The 20,100-nt window shown below is 38.9% G+C and overlaps 1 protein-coding gene across 20 annotated transcripts in view; it reads left to right on the top strand.

The window, feature by feature from the left end:
* AKAP9 (A-kinase anchoring protein 9) overlaps positions 3,920–20,100 on the top strand; it is a 159,284-nt gene continuing 143,103 nt past the window's right edge. For 12 of the 20 annotated variants that reach the window (XM_021102178.1, XM_021102179.1, XM_021102180.1 and 9 more), the window contains exon 1: positions 3,931–4,219. In XM_021102178.1, the coding sequence (XP_020957837.1) occupies positions 4,172–4,219 (48 nt within the window). In that variant the 5' untranslated portion in view covers positions 3,931–4,171. 20 annotated transcript variants of the gene reach the window in all.

A 20,100-nucleotide genomic window follows, 5' to 3' on the forward strand; every position in this document is an offset into this window, starting at 1 on the left:
GATTGAGGCCAGGGATTGAACCTGCGTCTGCATTGATGCTAGTCAGATTCGTTTCTGCTGAGCCCCGACTGGAACTCCCAAAAGCCTGTATACATTTTAAATATTGTGGACAAGTACATGATTAAATTGTATATTGATAATTTACCCAGGTAAAAACTCCAGAAAGCAGTAAAGAGAATAAGAAACCAGAACTGTAAGGGGAAATGTGTCTGCATTTAAATGAAAATGAGAGTAATATGTCAATCATGTAGTATTGTTATTAAAATATGTGTGACACACAAATAGGAATTAAGCACATAGGAAAATTCAAGGTAATTGTGCTTTGGTGAGAGACAGAGTTCAAATATTTAATGAAAATCAGGTGATTGACTTAAATGAGTTATATAGATTTGGCAACATTCAGAGAATGGCAACTAAAATGATCAAACGTATTTTTTTTTTTTTTTTGTCTTTTGTCTTTTTAGGGCCGCACCCGCGGCATATGGAGGTTCCCAGGCGAGGGGTCTAATCGGAGCACCACAGCCACGCAACGTGGGATCCAAGCTGCATCTGCGAACTATACCACAACTCACGGCAATGCCGGATCCTTAACCCACTGAGCAAGGCCAGGGATGGAACCCGCAACCTCATCGTTCCTAATCGGATTCGTTAACCACTGAGCCAGGACAGGATCTCCCGATCAAATGTATTTTAGATAAAGTACTTTTAGAAATCTTTAATTCCTCTGGGGAAATAAGTATAGTGCAATATTAAGAAGGCAAGTCACCACTAAAAGAAGTGTAGCTTATTTGTGAATTTTACGGATGTTACAAAGACTCACTAGAATGTAACTCCAATCAGGGATGACAAATAGGTATCATTCCCCTTTTCAAATCTGATCCCTTGGAAGTGACTTCCAGGGGCTCCGTGTTGAGAAAGATAGAAGCAGTGTTTGTACTTGGTAGGATTTAATGACTGATTTACAATGACTTCTCTGGAAACCTCCAGGACCCTTTACCTTGCTAAAATAAATCCTGTAGTCATTTCTCAGTCCTCATTTTACTTAATCTATTAGCAGCAGTTGCCACAGTTCATCACTCCCTCCTCCTTCACTTTATTTGGCTGCTAGTTCTTCTTACCAGGTTAGCCACTGTTCTCAGTCTTCTTATTTGCTAATTCCTCCCATCATCCCTCCCTCTTAGAGTTGGAGTGCTCCAAGAATCAGTCATCCTATCCCTCTCCTATCTAAACTGGCTCTCTAGAACAGCACAGTCTAATAGAAAAATAGTGTGAGCCCTGAATGCAAAGTACATATGTAATTTGAAATTCCCTTTTTTTAATTTATATTGATTGATTGATTGTCTTTTTAGGGCTGCACCCACTGCCTATGAAGGTTCCCACACCACAGCAGTGACCCAAGCCACAGCAGTAACCACATGGGATCCCTAAATCGCTAGGCCACCAGGAAACTCCCCTAATACTTTGCCCTTTAGAGGATCTACTCATCTATTTGACCTAAGAAATCAACAATATGGAGTTCCCATCAGGTGTAGTGGAAATGAATCCAACTAGGAACCACGAGGTTTCAGGTTCTATCCCTGGCCTCATTCGGTGGGTTTAGGATCCAGCATTGCCATGAGCTGTGATGTAGGTCACAGAAGTGGCTCAGATCTGGTGTTGCTGTGGCTCTGGCATAGGCGGTCAGCAAAAGCTCCAATTAGACCCTTAGCCTGGGAACCTCCATGTGCCACAGGGGCAGCTCTAAAAAGACAAAAGACAAAAGGCAAAAAAAAAAAAAAAAAAAAGAATTTTAGGCTTGCTGTATCCCTTACTTATCTCCATTGCTCACTCTCTCATCTCTTTCTTTGCTCAAGTATCTTCTCAGGGAATGACTTGAATGAATGAATGAATGAGTGATGTGACATGATATAACATGACATGCATGACATGAATAGTTGCCATCAGGAGATAGCTGTGCACTAGCACCACATGCTTGTCCTCCTAATAGAAGTCAACACACAATTAACTCTCAACATTTATTGAGCACCTATTATGTATAAAACAGACATGTATAACTGGCTAGTCTTAGTGAAGGGAAACACTGCAATAATCTTGTTGCTTTAGAAGGCTCTCAAATATTTTCAGAAATGTTTTTTGAACATTTCAGCACACACTGCAACAAATAGGTTCTACTGAGAAAGCAGTGTCTAGTAACAAACAGAAATACCTTAGATATTGTAGAGCTTCCTCCTCCTGGAGGATCAGAATCTATAAACACAATCCCTCTGTCCAGGCAGTACTTAAATCGTGCATTTTAGAACACTTGGTTCTAGATCCGGTTTTACTCTGATTAGCTTGGTGACAACTAAATAAATCATCTCTTCTTTTATTGTCTCAATTCTTTTATTCTAATAAAATGTTTATTCTCACCCATTTCTCAATTCAGGTTAGGAAAACAGGACAAAATATATTGGGTATTACAAACTGGCGCAATATGTATGCATTGTGGATTCTGAGGACAAAAAGTCTTTTTTAAATCTAAGAATTTCTAAATTATGACTATTTAAAAATAGTCTTCAGTTTGTAGTGGACTTAAGATTTTTAGATCTTTAGTTTTTTTTTTCCTTTTCTTTTTTAAACCTTAGTTTTCACTTAACACCACTTCTATGATTGAACTCCGCTTATTTTAATTCATACCTGCTAGTTTTTCAGTCCAGCCTAATCCAAAACAAAGGAGAAACATGATCAACCTGAGAAATTAAAAAGTGTAGTTCACCCCAGGAATGGATTTGAGGGTAAGATGATGAGAAGGAAAAAGTATTGAGGGAACAGATGAAAATACAGGAAAGAGAGTCATGCTCAATTTATTAAAGTGGCTCAATTCAATCCAACAAGTGTTCATTGGGTGCAAAGCATTACGCTAGTCATTTTAGCAATGCCAAAATTAGCAAGATAGTCTTTGCCCTTAAGAAGTCAGGTATATGAGGTGAATTAAGAAGGGCGCAAGGTTTTAAAATATCACGCAGTATGCATACAGGAATACAAGGAGAGAGGAAACTGACATTAAGGATTTTTTAATATAACACATGTTAACTCATATATATTAACAACCCTTCCAAAACTTCCAGGTAAGCTCAAGGAAGATAGGTAACTTGGTTCAAGATCATCTAAGCTAGAAAGTTTATCCTGGCTTTGTCCTCAACCTAGGTTCCAAAGCCTAGGCTCATTTCAGGACACCATAACTAAGGGCAAGCTCCAAGGAGGAGTGGGAGGGGATTAAGATGAGGCTGGATACTCCCGGTTGCGGTGGAGGGAACAAAGAGATCAGAAAAGCTATTCCAGGCGGCGTGTGAGGTGGGCCTTTAAGGATGAACCCGAGATCGGAGAGGGACTTTCCGCTAAGGAAGCAAGCAATAAGAGCTACTAGCCGTCTTTGCAGCCCTCCGCAATAAGAGCTGCTAGCTGCCTTCCCCGTCCTTCGGGTGGAGGAGTCAATCTAGGTTGAAAAAGTGTCCGGTGGATCCTCTTCCCGATCCACCCTTACCCCCGTCTTTTCCTTTGGGACTTTTCAGCCTTCACCAATTTCGCCATCAGGCACTTGGGTTTTATTTTTTCTTTAGAAATTTGCAAAATCTCAAGGCTTTAAAAACGACCACTGAGTCCTTGGACAGTGGTGGGGGTCCGACTGGGTCCCCTGGCACACTCCCTCTCTCCCAACCCTCTCCGCCACCTGGAGAGTGGCGTTCGGCCCTTGGCGAGGGTGCTCTCCTAGCTAGTTTTTCGGGTGTGGGTGCGAGGATCGGAGGCCGGGCGGGGGTCGCCCTGGCTGCTGAGCACTGGGCCGGCGGGGGCGGGGCGCGCGGGACGGGGCGGGGCCGCGGGAGCACCTGCCCGGCGCCGCGAGGCTTGAGGCGGCTGCGCGGCTTGACGTGCCCCCCGCCCTCCCGCCCGTCCCGCCGTGTGTTTACGTGGAGACGAAGATGGCGGCTGCGGCGGTGACGACGCTGCTCGTGCGGCCGAGTACTGTCAGCCAGTGAGCGAGGAGACTGGTTCCACTCCGGGCGGGGAGGAGCGCCGGCCCGGCCCCGCGAGCGGGGCTGTGGAGCTTGCGGTCCCACCTCCGTCTGAACCGACCTTTCCTTTCTACTCTTGACCCCTTGCGTGTCTTCCCCCAGCCTTCCCCGCAGAAGCTATGGAGGACGAAGAGAGGCAGAAGAAGCTGGAGGCCGGCAAAGCGAGGGTAAGAGAACCGGAGGCCGCCCGGCCTGCGCTGGGAGGCGGTGGCTGGGAAGGGTTCGGAGGGGGCCTGGGAAGTGGAGATATTGCAGCACCGGTGCGCTGCCAGGGAGGGAGGTGCTGCAGGGTCCGCATTTCCCCTCGCCCTCTTCTCTCCCTTTTCCAATTGAAAAAGCTTAGTGCTATACTACCTAGCGGATATTTCCGTGAGGATTGGGTGGTGTGGCTCCTTTCTCATTTGAACGCCCAAATAAAATCCCTCTTTTACCGTATTGCTCTAATCTGGTATTTATTGCTTATAAATTTCCATCCTTTCACTTTTTTTTTTTTTTTTTTTTTTTTTTACTTAGGGACTTTTCTGGGTAGTGGAGGCATTGTGCTCTTCAGGGTGGGGATTTGGGGCTTTTCTTTATTCGGTAAGGGATTTGTACGCTCATCATTAGCTAGGCTTTCTTAGGTGGCACGCTGGCACTCTTGGGTGTGTGATTGGCCTGTGACAGCTGCCTCAGCAGTGGCAAGAGTGTGCCACAAGTGCCAGCTGTGAACTTCGCTTTAGGGGCGTTTTTAGGAGCCTGGCTTTGTATGTTTGTGTTTGGAGGTCTTTGTCATGGCATGCGCTTTGTATTGTGTGGAATAGTAATGCAGTCTGTGAATGGAACTTCAGGGGACGAAGGGTTCCATATTCTAAGCAACACCTATAGAATTCCCGCTTTAAATTGAATTTTACCTCTCTCTATATAATCTTGTTGAGTCCCTGTTTTATGTATGTGTATGAAAAAAAACCTGTAAAGCAAACAACGCAAAATCATACACAGGTATTATTCACTTGGCTTCACAAAAAATTTGGCAAGACAAAATATAACCTAAATAGGATATTTCTTTTAAAAATTACATGTTTGAGTATTTTTTTTTTTTTTTGGCCACTCTAAGGCCCCCTTCCTCCCTGTAATGAAATTACTGTTTATAGATTATAGTCTGTTTTATTAGAGATGATTGTTAGCAGTCATTTTTGGACCACGATTAAATTATAATGTAGTTAACTGTTTCTTCTCTCTTCTTCACCTTTCCCTCCTGCCAAATAAACAAGTTAAGGAGATTGGGGTCTATGATTTCAGTAATCCCTGAAGCACACATTGCAGAGATACAGTAGTAGATGGTTAGCACAGGTTCCTTAAATGAATGTAAGTATATAAACTATCTTGATATTATCTACGGTCAAAGCTTAAGTCCTTATATGTTATCAGGCAGACATTATTTTAGAAGCTATACGTGGAGGAAAAAGGGAATCAAGGCATCTTTAGATGCTCAAAGTTGATTAAATTTCTGCAATCTGAGTATATGAGCGCGATCTATGAATCCAAGAAAGTGGAAGTGTGCCCTTCCCTACAAAAGTATTGAAGCTCTACTTAGACATTTTGCTTGGCTCTTTGTTACTTCAGAATTTTTACAGCCTGCCTCCAGAAGTATACTTTCCTAAATATATGTGAAGCAGTCCAAATAAAATGCTTAGGACAACACATTTCACAATAGAGGATTCATTTAAGTTGCTTTGATTCAACAAAAAAGGAATTCTAGTTTCTTTGTATGTGTGTTTTTGTCCTTTAAAATTCTGCCGATGGGGTTAAAATCTCCTTTAAATGTTCACTTTTATTGTAGAAGATTATCTTCTTATAGAATTAAGCCATAGTTTTCCAGTCAGAAATAAATCTGTGAGACTTGTAGGGCAAGATATGTTTCCTCAAGCATTGGCTATACAGTATGAAAACACTAGAAACAACCTTCAAAGATAATATTAGGAGAATCATTTTCTAAACTGTATTACATAAGTGTGATGGAATATTATACAGTCAGTAATATGAAGACTGCTAGGAACATGGAAAATAGAGTGAAAACAGCATCATCAAAAATAGTGTGTATATGGAGTTCCCATCGTGGCGCAGTGGTTAACGAATCCAATTAGGAACCATGAGGTTGCGGGTTCGATCCCTGCCCTTGCTCAGTGGGTTAACAGTCTGGCGTTGCCGTGAGCTGAGGTGTAGGTCACAGATGCGGCTCGGATCCTGCGTTGCTGTGGCTCTGGCGTAGGCTGGTGGCTACAGCTCCGATTAGACCCCTAGCCTGGGAACTTCCACATGCCGCGGGAGCGGCCCAAGAAATAGCAAAAAGACAAAAAAAAAAAAAAAAAAAAAAAAAAAAGTGTGTATAGGAGTTCCTGTCATGGCACAGCAGAAATGAACCCGACTAGGAACCATGAGGTTTCGGGTTCAATCCCTGGCCTTGCTCAGTGGGTTAAGAATCCGGCGTTGCCATGAGCTGTGGTGTAAGTCGCAGACATGGCTCGGATCCCATATTGCTGTGGCTCTGGTGTAGGCCGGTGGCTACAGCTCCAATTAGATCCCTAGCCTGGGAACTTCCATATGCCGTGGATGTGGCCCTGAAAAAGAACAAAAAGATGGAAAGAAATAAAATAAAATAGTGTGCACAGGATTTCCTCCTGTGGTGCAATGGGACCATTGATGTCTCTGCAGCTTTAGGATGCAGGTTCAGTCCTGGCCTGTTGCAGTGGATTAAAGGATCCCACATTGCCACAGGTGGCTTGTAGGTTGCAGCTGTGGCTCAGATCTGATTTCTGGCCCAGAAACTCCTTATGCCCCAGGGCAGCCAAAAAAGAAAAAAAAATTAGTGTATACATTACTTCATTTGTATAAATGTGTGCTTTTATATTAGGACTTAAAAACTTTGGGTTGTGTCAGGTCATTCAGCAAACCTGAATGAACTCTATACTAAAAACTGGAAATAGGTGGCACTATTCTCTGTTCTTAAAGTTTAGTGGGACAGACAGACACTGGGTAGTAAGTACAGTGAGAGGAGTGGTAAAGTAGGATTTGGGGTGAATTTTTTTCATTTGTTAAAATGTGTTAAATATTGCTATATTATTTTAAAGTCTCTTTTACAAAGAAGGTTCTTACTATTGATAGTAATGCAGCCTACCAAAATGCCTATCAAAAAAGTGCTCAGTAGGAGTTCCTGTCGTGGCGCAGTGGTTAACGAATCTGACTAGGAACCATGAGGTTGCGGGTTCGGTCCCTGCCCTTGCTCAGTGAGTTAACGATCTGGCGTTGCCGTGAGCTGTGGTGTAGGTTGCAGACGCGGCTCAGATCCCGCGTTGCTGTGGCTCTGGCGTAGGCCGGTGGTTACAGCTCCGATTCGACCCCTGGCCTGGGAACCTCCATATGCCACGGGAGTGGCCCAAGAAATGGCAAAAAAAAAAAGTACTCAGTAAATATTTGCTTAGTGAATGAATAAGCAAAATGATTACTAGCATGTTGTAATTTAATAACAGTAATCCAGAATTCTCTTAATTGAAAGTCTTTTATTGCTGGCAATAGAAATCTCTTCAAGGAATTCCTGTCGTGGCTCAGCGGTTAATGAACCTGACTAGCATCCATGAGGATGCCGGTTCGATCCCTGGCCTTGCTCAGTGGGTTAAGGATCTGGTGTTGCCATGGACTGTGGTGTAGGTTGCAGACTCTGCTGGGATCTGGTGTTGCTGTGACTCTGGTGTAGGCCGGAGGCTACAGCTCTGATTGGACCTCTAGCCTGGGAACTCCATATGCCACGGGCGCAGCCCTAAAAAGACAAAAAAAAAAAAAAAGAAAGAAAAGAAATCATTTAAAGAGTTCCTATTATGGTTCAGAGGATTAAGGACCCAACATAGTCTCTGTGCAGTCCATAAGGATGTGGGCTCAATCTCTGGCCTTGCTCAGTGGGTTTACGCTCCCATTGGTTTGCAGGTGTGGCTCGGATCCATTGTTGCTGTAGCTGTGGTATAGGCCTCAGCTGTAACTCCGATTTGACCCCTTGCCTGGGAACTTTCATGTTCTGCAGATGTGGCCATAAAAAGAAAAAAAAAAAAAATCACTTAAAAGATGCTTGATTTTTTTTTTTTTTTTTTTTTTTTTTTTTAGTGTCTAGTTTGTTAATTGCCCTTAAGTATTGTATTTGATAATCGAGTTCTACAAACCACAACTTATAAATTTTTTTCTTGGTGTTTGGTAAGCTGTTCATTGAAAAACTTCCTTTTGTATCTATAAATGATCATTTTTAAAATGACCTGTCATGTACAGTATAGCATACTTTATGGAATATTTTATACTAACCAATATCTGCAATGATAAGAGAATAAATTTTGATGTATTTGGCCATTAAAATAATTCTAAAGAAATTTTCTGATTTGGGAAGAAGCTCACAAATAATGACAGATTAATAAAAATGTTACTGAAAAAGTATATGTATATATTTATATATGAAGACACCTGAAAAAATGCACCAAAATGTAAGTGATGGTTATCTTTGGTGATGGGTTATAGGCAATTTTAATTTTCTTTACACTTTTAGTAATCTTCCAATTCTCTGCAATATATTTCTTTTGTGACCAATAAAAATGTTTAAATGCCACTTTTAGAAATAATAAAAGCTTATTAAATATAGTATGTTGACGAGTGTTATATTTATGGTCGTTATATAGAACAAGAAAATGAGGCACAGAATAACTAGGTTTCCTAAGGGCCCTGATAGTGTAGTCCTGGAACTATAATTCCAGTGCTGCTTGCATTATATAATTGGGATTCTATTATCAGACATTTATAGATCTCATTTCTGGTTTTTTAGTTCTTATTCTTTTTCCTTGCTGTCAGTTCTCATTGCCATGAACATGCTCATCTTGCCTTGCTCCATTTCATCTGCCTCTACTTCTAACTTGCTATTTTAGATTTGCCATGAGGAAGAGAGAACCCAATAACTGAGCTTGAGAGAATGGTTTGTAATAATCAAGCATTGATGGAGCCTGGTGAATGGGCTTTATGAACAGTTTAGTTTTTCTGCTACCTTTGGTTTCTGGTTTGCCTTTGGGCTATTTCCTCAGCGTTGATGTAGCAAGAAGCCTGACCCATGGGGATGGGAGACATTACTGCATTAAGTAAATATTTTCAGAGCTGGGCTAACACCATTTACAAGGTGCTGACAAGGACAGCACTACGTAGACTCTCCTTGTGTTGATTCAAACTATTTCTAACTCCACTTTGAGTGACTTCATTTTTTTCCAAGTAAAATTATTTCTCATATAAAGAGAGTATTACATTAGGGAACAAAGTTAGAAGACAGCTGTGTCTTTAGCATAAAAATAATACTGTCGTAAATTCACCTTAGGCATGTATTTCCCCCCTCCCCATTTTTGGCCTACCAGTGGCGTATAGAGCTCCCAGGCAAGGGATCAGGTCTGGGCCACAATTGCGACCTAATCCGAAACTTCGGCAGCACTGAATCCTTAACGTGCTGTGCCGGCCTGAGGATTGAACCTGCTGCTAGTGCTCTGAGGACACCGCCAATCATGTTGTGCCACAGCAGGAGCTCCTACTTTTTTTTAAATGGCTGTACCTAGGGTATATGAAAATTCCCAGGTGAAGGATTGAATCTGAGCCACCTTTGCTGCAGCTGTAGCAACGCAGGATCCTTTAACCCTCTGTGCTGGGTGGGGGAATGTAACCCAAGCTGCTTCAGTCAGATCCTTAACCCACTGTGCCACAGTGAGAATTCCTAGTTAAACTTTTTAATATTCTTCTAACGTAGCGGAATTCGGTAAAACCAAAGTTTTATACCACTTATTTTATATGATAGGCATTATCTCGAATAATTATTAAAACTTTTGCCTATTGCATTCAGTAAGTAGTAATTATATGATTTTCATTTGTTTAATGAGCATTTTCAGTTTGAAAAATAGTGCCAAAAAATGCAAAAAAGCACAATGCTCTGTGCAAGCTGTTTGTTAGGTTATTGATAACAGGACTTTTCAATTACTGTTTCCACCCTGATAGACAAAGTTATGGTATAAAATTGTTCCTGCATATTTCATACACACCTCTGCATCACTAAGAAAGTTGCCCTCCATCTCTGTTTTCTTTTAAACTTTCTAGTATTTTTATTCTCATATGTGACATAGCTTGCTTAGCTTTCAAATTGAATACAGTATTTTGGTACTTTCAGTAACATTTATTGCAACAGTGGTGCATTGTCTGTGACTTAAAAACTGCTTCATGACCTTTAGGCTTTGTTAAAAAAACAACAACAACAAAGTAAAACATGATTTAAAAATTTTGAGCCTTAAAGAGAGAGAATATGGAGGAAATGGGCAGAACAGGTTTCTTGAAGTCTATATTGAAGAAAGGTTTTTAAAGGGAATCCAAGAAATGGCAGGAATAGGGATAGAGAAGTGGTTAAGATCCAGTGAAGGGAGACTTGGCAAGGAGATCTGTTGTGTCCTGTCAGTAAAACTGAAAGTGGAATGAGCACATGGAAGAGAGAAAGTGAAAAAGAGAGGAGATTATAAGTGACTGGAATATGACAAGACTGGGGCAAAAATTATTTTCAAACAAAACATCACTTGTTTTTATATATAAAAATTATAGTCAGAACTAAACTATGACTGTAAAATATTTATCTGTTATAGGCTACCAATCATTGAAATGTAAATGAATTTATTCTAATATGGAAGCTAGAAAAAGTTGTCACAGTAAATTGTTAAATATGAAAGAAACATTATTTATATTTCTCAATTGGATTCTATTGAAATTGAAATTAGGCATCTTCACTGGTTAGCATCTCTTTAAAAACTTTAATTTGGAAAGCTTCAGAATTTTAGAAAGTTTATTTATAAATTTATAAGGGTTGTTTTGCTTTTGGGGCAGTGTATTTATAATACTGCTGTTTTCTGTACTAGAAAAGACACTAGTACAGACATTAATTTACTTATTCAAGTAGCATTTTTGAACGCCTACAACTACAGCTATGGACTTTTACTTAGCAAGCATTTGTTTAAATTATTACAAATTTTGGGCCTTACTGTCTGTGGGAATAATCTTGTCAGAGTCCATGACTCACAATAGGTGTTTTGAGGAATAAATGTGGTAATGATTGAGAATTTTGAGCTCCTTTGGTACTAGATATAAAGGGACCATGGGAGTTCCCGTTGTGGCGCAGCAGAAACGAATCTGACTAGGAACCATGAGGTTGCGCGTTCCATCCCTGGCCTCTCTCAGTGGGTTAAGGATCTGGCGTTGCTGTAGGTGTGGCATAGGTCAGCAGCTGTATCTCTGACTAGACCCCTAGCTTGGGGACCTCCATATGCCACAAGTGTGGCCCTAAAATGCCAAATAAATAAAGGAGCTATGATTTTTTACTTGGAAGTAGAATTTATATAAAAAGAACCATCTTAAACAATTTTTAGGCACTTAGTACATACACAGCATTGTGCAATCACCACTTTTCTTTAATTTTAAAACGTTTTTCTCATCCCAGAAGAAAGCTCTGTATCCATTAAGAAGATACTCTTCATTCCCTTCTTCCCCTCCACCCCTACCAAGCCTCTAGCAACCACCAATCTACTTTCTGTTTCTGTGGGTTTACCTAGTCTAGATATTTCATATAAATGTAATTATATAATATCTGACTCTTATTATTTGCTTTTTGTCACTTAGTATGTTTTTGAGATTCACCAGTATTGTAGAATAAATCAGTACTTGACTCCCTTTTATGGCTGAATAATATTCTAAGTATGTAGAACATTTTGTTTATTTATCAGTTGATGGTCGTATGAGTTGTTTCTGCCTTTTAGCTGTTGTGAATAGTGCTGCTGTGAACATTTGTATGTAATATTTGAGTACCTGCTTTCATTTCTCTTGAGTATATACCTATGAGTAGAATTTCTGGATCATATATGGTAATTCTGTGTTTTTTGAGGAAGCACAGTTTTTCCTACTGTCTGCCCATATTCCCACCAGCAGTGTATGAGGTTCTAATTTCTCCATATCCTCACCAACACTTACTGTTTTCCATTTAAAAAAATTATTCTAGTGGGTGGTAAGTGGAATTTCATTTTACTTTTTCAAATTTCCTAATGACTAAGAATGTTGAACATCCTTTCATGTGCTTATTGGGTATCTGTCTGTCTTTAGAGAACTGTCTATTCGAGTGCTTTGCCCGTTTTTAAATTGGGTTGTTACTTCTTTTATGTACTATTATTAATTATTATTTATTATATTTATATTATGTATGTATTTTTATATACCTAGAGAGAGAGTGAGAAATGCACTCAGGCAGCTGATAGAGAAGAGCAGAGTACACATCTCCAGTAAGGTTATCTGTCTTTCTTTCTTTTTTTTTTTAAGGCCTTCTGGGCTCTGCCAGAATTTAAACTGCTGCTTCCTTCTTGGTGGTTTAATTAGAGCATGATGCTAAAGTTTGAATTTTGTGTGGGCCAGTGAGTCATGTCATTCCATGGCCAGCTGTTTTACAAGTGCATACAGTTTGTCCAAGGAGCACCTGTTGAGTTTTTGACTTGATCATTACCAGTCCATTTTCACTGTGGGAAAAAAAAAAAACCTAATCTTAAGTAACAAAAAGGCCTGTCATTTTCATTATAGATCCATACAGATACTTTACTATGTAAGATATTTTTGTTGTCATACAGAATAGATCCGTGCAGATACTTTACTAGTGTGAGATATTTTTGTTGTCATATTGACTTCTTTTTTACTTCTGGAGTTTTTGTGGTCATAGTCACCTAAATGTAACTTAGGATACTTAATGTGTGTCTACATACACTGCATAAACTTTTGGTTGATTTGCACATGGATTTAATGCTATTCAAAAACTTAGCATTGTTCCAGAAGTGGTTTTTGCCTAGGTTATTAATGTATAGATTATTTTGTACCTTGAAAAATTCCCTTATTCTCTTTGTTTATGAACATTGTGGTGTTTGTTTCAGTTGCCATCATGGCTATAATTATTACGGTTTGCTAGAGATTCTTGTGTAAGATAAAAGTTTCTCTGTAAACTTGACTTTTTTTTTCATTTTAAGAAACTATTTCTTAAAGCCCTCAAGTTATTTCTTTTCCACTAAGAGATCATTTCTCCAAGTCTCCTCAAAATTATTTTTACTAGTAAGTACTACACTAAACTTTGTTATTCAGAATCCTAATCTGTAAAATAAAGTTTTGAATTTATAAATTATATTAATTGAATAGGTTTTCTGGTTACAGATCTCTGGAAAACTAGCAGGTTATATAATCTAGACTGTTTCCTTCTATTTCTTAATACTGAATATACAAAATTAGTCAATAAAATTCCTTGTCTACTAAGGATCATTCATTGTGAAACTGTGAGTAGGCTGTATTTATTCCTCAGGGGTCTCACTTTTTCAAGTTGTTATTGCCTTATTGTTTCCTCAGGGAAGATAGGGACAGGGGCCACTTATAACTAAAGTATTCTCTATATTTATCAAAAAGCTAGCCTAATGTGTGAAAGTATGTAAGAGGATGCAGGGGAAAGAGAAACAGGGGTTTGTGATGGGGTGAGGCAGTGGTCTGAGGTAATTATGGTCTGTTATTATTATGGTCTGTTGACTATGTGCATAAAACACTGTTGTTGGTTTTTGGGTTTTTTTTTTTTTTGGTTTTTTAGGGCCGCACCCACAGCATATGGAGGTTCCCAGGCTAGGAGTCTAATTGGAGCTGCAGCTGCCGGCCTACACCACAGCCACAGCAACACCAGATCTGAGCCACTTCTGTGACCTACATCACAGCTCATGGCAATGCTGGATCCTAAACCCACCGAATGAGGCCAGGGATAGAACCTGAAACCTCGTGGTTCCTAGTTGGATTCATTTCCACTACACCTGATGGGAACTCCATATTGTTGATTTCTTAGGTCAAATAGATGAGTAGATCCTCTAAAGGGCAAAGTATTAGGGGAGTTTCCTGGTGGCCTAGCGATTTAGGGATCCCATGTGGTTACTGCTGTGGCTTGGGTCACTGCTGTGGTGTGGGTTTGATCCCTGGCACAGAAATCAAACATGCCATGGGTGCGGCCAAAAAAAGGGGGAAAATATTCAAAAGTGTGTAAAAATTGCATTAGCAAGTATTTACTGAAATTTTATACATGAAATAGTAAATTTTGGCTGAAAGTTATGGAAACTTTTCGAAGCTTAAAATATTGGGAATATTTTTATGTAAAATATTTTTGTTTGCCAAACTGAGATTTAATTTTTAATTTGTATAAATTCCTTTTCTAATAAGAATATTTGTCTTTGTCTGAGTCCCAGCCCTGAACCCTGGCGTATGGAAGTCCCCAGACCAGGGATTGAATCTGAGCCACAGCTGCAGCAACACTGGATCCTTAATCCACTGTGCTAGTCTGGGGATGGAACCCATGCCTCAGCAGCAGCCTGAGCTGCTGCAGAGACAATGGCTGATCTTTAGCCCGCTGCACCACAGCGAAAACTCCATGTCTGAGCATTTCTACTCAGTGACTTCCTCTTAACAAGAGAACTCTCTCTTTTCCATTTCAACCAATGCAATGTTTAATTAGCAATTTTTGAGAAATAGAGAAGATAATAATTTGGTTTTTTTAAGTATAATATATGTTTATTTTTAATTCAAAAGATAAAATGCAGTGTAAGTAATTTTAATAAGTCTTGGTGTTTTAATCTTATGACAGAAGAGTCTATATAATCTTTTTTCCTCTAGGATTTGGATTTAAAAATTTTTAGTGCTCTAATATTCTTTCTTTTTTTTCTTTTTTTTGCTGCATATGGAAGTTCCTGGGCCAGGAATTGAATCCAAGTTGTAGCTGTGACCTATGCCACAACTGCAGCAACACCAGATCCTTAACCTACTAGGCCAGGCCAGGAACCGAACCTGTGCCATCACAGAGACAATTCTGGATCCTTAATCTGCTGTGCTACAGCAGAAACTCTTCTTGTTTTCTTTTCTATCCTATGTCGCATCATATTTTTGAGGCTCATTAGTTTATACCTATTCAGAAAACATCTTAGATGAAAACTAAAACCTTTTGAATTATTTTGTGATTATTTCCTATATTCTGTGTACCTATAACCCAGTTCCATTAATTGTTTTTTTGTTTTTTTGTTTTTTTTCCTATTCAAACACCACTACTGAATAAGCCCACATTACCTCAGCTCCTATTTGGTTTTCATGACTCACTCTCCTTTACTTTTCAGAGCCAACCAGTTACCACATTCTGCTGATTTGACCTTTTAAATATTTTTAATATTTCTTGATTTATCCCCACTTTTGTTTCTACCTCATTGTCTCTCTCTTGGGCAGGAGAAAAGTTGACAGTGAAAGAAAAGCATGAATTTGATTTTTGAGCACTTTCTAATGCCAGGTATTATGCTAAGGGTTTTATATTTATTTTCTTATTTAATCTTTATTCACTGTTCTAAGAGCTGTGGATATTGTTTGTATTGCCATTTTTATAGGTGGGAAAACCAGAGAGGTTAAGTAATTTGCACAAAGTCGTAGTGGTAGAACTAGGATTCAAACCCATTCCATCTGACCCAAGAGATTTTGTTCTTAACTTCAACCCTCCACAGGCTTTTTTATATCCTTGATCACTGTTTAGGAGGAAGGATTGAGAGGCCATGGTAAATGGTTGCAAAGGGTAAGAGACACTATGATCTGAATGTTCATGTTACCCCAGAATCATATGTGGAAACCCTAACCCCCAATGTGATTGTATCAAGGTGGGAGGTCTTTGAGAAATTATTAGGTCATGAGGGAGAACCTCATAAATAGGAATAGTGCCCTTACAAAAGAGAGATCCCTTGCCTCCTAGCATGTGAGGCTTTGGCAAAAAGGTGGCCATCTGTGAACTAGAAAGTGAGCTCTCCTCAGACACTAAATATGCCAGTTCCCTGATTTTGCACTAAATTTCTGATGCTTATACACCATCTAGTCTATGATATTTTTGTTACACCAGCCCAGACAGACTAAGACAAGAGAAGACTCAGTTTTCTGACTTGAGCAACTGAAGGAATGTAGGTGCTAGTCTCTGAGATAGGGAAACATGGACAAATTTGGGGAAAAGGAGCATTTGAGTGAATGGTCTCTAAGTTAGATAATGTGACCATATTTGAAGGGTAACAGATATTTGAGTAAGATGAAGACGAGTTTTGTTTTGGATATGTTGAGTTGGAGGGCATCTTAGAGGAATGGTCCAGTGTAAAATTGAATGTGAGTCTGGAGCTTAAGACAGATGCCATGCTAGAGATAAATATTTGGCTTAAAGATACCAGACAACATTCCAGAAATGGGGAGCTCACTCAAGAAGATTAAGAGGGATGCATATTGAGAGTTGAATCCTATGGAAACACCCATGTTTAAAAAAACAGGAAAGTGTCTGAAAAGGATACTGCGATACAAACTATTCACAAAGCTAGAAGATGATAATGTCTGTAAAACTAAAGGAAGAGTTTCAAGTAAGGAGGAGTGGCCATTTGTCAAAAATGAGAAAACAGGTGTGATAGACCTGAAAAGTGACCGTCAACTTTAGTAGCAGTTGGTCAGAAAAGGAAACAAAGGATTCAGATTATAGTGAGATGGGGGTGAATGGGAATCAGAAAAGAGTGCTGAATGTTACCTACTTTTTCAATTTTTTTTTCTTTTTTGTGAAAAGCAGTATAATTGTAGTAGTTATGAGCTTGGGTGAGACCATATGGTCTAAGATCAAATCCTGGCTCGAATTTATTAGCCTTGTGACTTTAGACAAGTTGCTTAACTTCTCAGTATTTCTGTTTTTCGTTTGGAAATTGAGGACAGTAATAGTACCTGCCTTGGGGTTGTTGTGAGAATTCAGCTAATACAGATAAAGCTCTTAGAACATTGTCAGATTATAAAAAGTTTTCAAGAAGTATTAGCTGCCATCATCATCATTCTTAATACTGGAGCATAGAGAATTGAGCTATATAGTAGAAAATTAGATTGGAGTAGTAGGTGGGCATCAGATAGTGAGGAGCTATATATCAGTTGAGGTAGTGTGGATTTTACCAAAAATTAGCCAAAAACTATTGAAGAATGTATATTTGGCATGTTTCACCTCTGAAAAGGTTACTCCTTTCCAAAAAAATCTCTTATTCAGGTAGGTATGCTTCCACCAGGTGGCAGTTGTATGTTACTACTCTACAGATGAAGCAGTAAAACCATGTGTTTTTTTAAATACAAAATATTGACTGATTGAAGTAGCTAAATGTAAACACTCTAATTCTAGTAGGGCTCTTTTGTTCCCCAAAAAACTGATTTTTTAGGCGAAGGGGAGAAAAATAAAGAGTTGTTATAGAGATTTCAAAGGAAGCTGAGAGAAGTATAGTTGGGACTCATGGAAACTGAAAAGCTGTTTAAAACCAATGCCGTTCTCTTTGTCATCTCATTTCATTTTCACAATATTTAATACTCCTCTCTTTGCAGATCATCTTTCTTTGCTTATACATCAGTTTGCACATGACCAAAAATTACAGGATGAATCCCCAAATTCATTCTATTCAGTGGAATTGTTTCCCACTATTGTCACTTAAAAAGGGGGGGGGAGAAAAATTATTTAAATGGAGCAAGCAATTTTATTCACAGTATAAGCATCTAACTTAGTGGTTCCCAAACTTAGCTGCACATTAGAAGCACCTGGAAAGCTTTAAATAATTTCAAAGCCTAAGACATGTTCCATTCCCAAATCAGAAAATCTGGGGTGGAATTCAGGACTCACTGTTTTGAAGATCCTCAGTGCGCAGTAGAGTTTGGCATCCACTGACGTAGCCATTTTGTGTGATTCTGCAAAACCAAGGGACAATACATCATGAACTCTTATAAGTCAGATACTTGGTGTGCAACTGAAAAAGTAGCGATGACTTAACATCAGAAGGAAAACTGGCTGTTTGCGACACACAAAAAAGTGTTTCATTCTGCACCATGACTAGTAGGTTGATCACATAAGTGTACCTTATAGGTGATTTTAGAGATATTGATATGATTATTTTAACATGCTGATTTTAAAATCCTTCAATGAGATTCATCTCCCCTCTGTAACTTTCTGGACATATTTCCTGATCTTTGTTCCCTAATTCCAAGAAAAGAGACTAATTGACTAGCCTGTTTTCTCATCAAACTAGAGTAGGAGAAGCAGCTGGGGTGGGTGTGCTGGATGGTAGGAGCTATGAGCACTGGCCATTTTTCTCAGAAGGAAGTTCTGCCTACACTAAAAATCTCTGCCTCTTGGAGCTTCTAGTTATTTGTTTGGCAGTAATAACTTCATATAATCAGTAACGTTAGCCTGAAACAGTATTTTAATAATTTAATGTACTTAGAAGTGATTTGTTTTGAATACTGTAATCATTCCACTTTTTATTCTTTATCATTTTTCCTTTGGGATCACTTGTTAATTGAATTATCTTTTTTAAGCAACAGCTAAATAGAATTTTTTATAATGTAGAATTCTAGTTTTTTTTCCCATATAGTTAGTGAGACCATGGGGAAGGAAAAAGGAGGAGTTAGTTCTCTTTTGGTGCAGTGGGTTAAGGATCTGGCATTGTCACTGTAGTGGCTTGGATCACTGCTGTGGCATGGGTTCAAATCCCTGGCCTTGGGACTTCCACGTGCTGCCAGCATGGTAAAAACAAAAACAAGAAAAAAAATGCAAACAAAACAAAACAAAAAAACAGTGTGGGATGGGGAAAAAAAGAAAAAGGAACAGTTGAAAAAAAAATTTCCAAAATAAGCATTAAAACTGAAAGAAATTTTATTGATTGCTTGATTGGCATGTAGGTGATCTATAATATTAGTTTCAAGTTTATAGCATAGAGATTCAGTATTTTTATAGATATTGAATCCATAAAATAGTGACTATGTTCCTTGTGTCGTGCAGTATTTCCTTGTAGCTTATTTATTTTGTACACACACTTTGTTTGTACCTCTTAATCCCTTACCCCTGTATCTTGCCCTTTTCCCCACTGGTAACCACTCATTCTCTATATCTCAGTCTCTTCTATTTTGTTATATTCATTTGTTTTATTTTTTAGATTCCACACATAAGTGGTAACATATAGTATTTGTCTTTCCCTGACTTACTTCATTAACATAACACCCTCTGGGTCTGTTCATGTTGCTGCAAATGGCATAATTCCATTCTTTTTTTTATGGCTGAGTAATATCCGTGTGTGTGTGTGTGTGTGTGTGTGTGTGTGTGTGTGTGTGTGTGTACACCATACTTTCTTTATCCAGTCATCTGTTGATGGATATTTAGGTTGCTTCCATATATTGGGTGTTGTAAATAATGGTGCTAGGAACATTGGAGTGCATGTATCTTTTTGAATTAGTGTTTTCATTTTCTTTGGGTATATCACCTAGGAGTGGAATTACTGGATCATATGGTAAAACTGAAAAGTTTTTAAAGATCCTTCTAATCTACCCTTTCATTGTACAATTGAAAAAACTTGAGTCCTGTGGAGGTTAAGTAACTTGTCCAGTGTCACATAGCTAGCTTATTATAGTCTCTGTAGACACAACAGTGCTGTACTCTATTATATGTAATCCATATTCTTTTTCTTTTCCCTTTTTTGGCTGCCGTGTAGCCAGGGTTCAGATCTGATCTTAACATTGGATCTGATATTAACCCACTGCATCGAGCCAGGGATCAAACTTGTGGCTCAGCGCTGCAGAGACAAACCCCATCATCCATATTCTTTTTGAAACATTATTTTCATTCAAAAAAGTTTGTGTTTACTATGTGCCAGACAATGAAATGTAAAATATGAAATATTAAGATGATTTTTTTTTTAGGCTGCAGAATCTGTTTTCTTCTTAGACATGAAGGTATTCCAAATCTTTAAGAAAAAATTACTACTGAATGAGGCTATAAGATATAAATAAGACTCCTGGCTCAATTGTGAAGTCCTTTGGGCTTTTCCATATCTGATTTCCTCAGGTCTCTTTGGCACTGTTATTTTCTAACAGTTTGTATTTTTGCGTTATTGTTGGAGAATAT

Source organism: Sus scrofa, chromosome 9 (assembly GCF_000003025.6).
Source record: "Sus scrofa isolate TJ Tabasco breed Duroc chromosome 9, Sscrofa11.1, whole genome shotgun sequence".
Lineage (NCBI taxonomy): Eukaryota > Metazoa > Chordata > Mammalia > Artiodactyla > Suidae > Sus > Sus scrofa.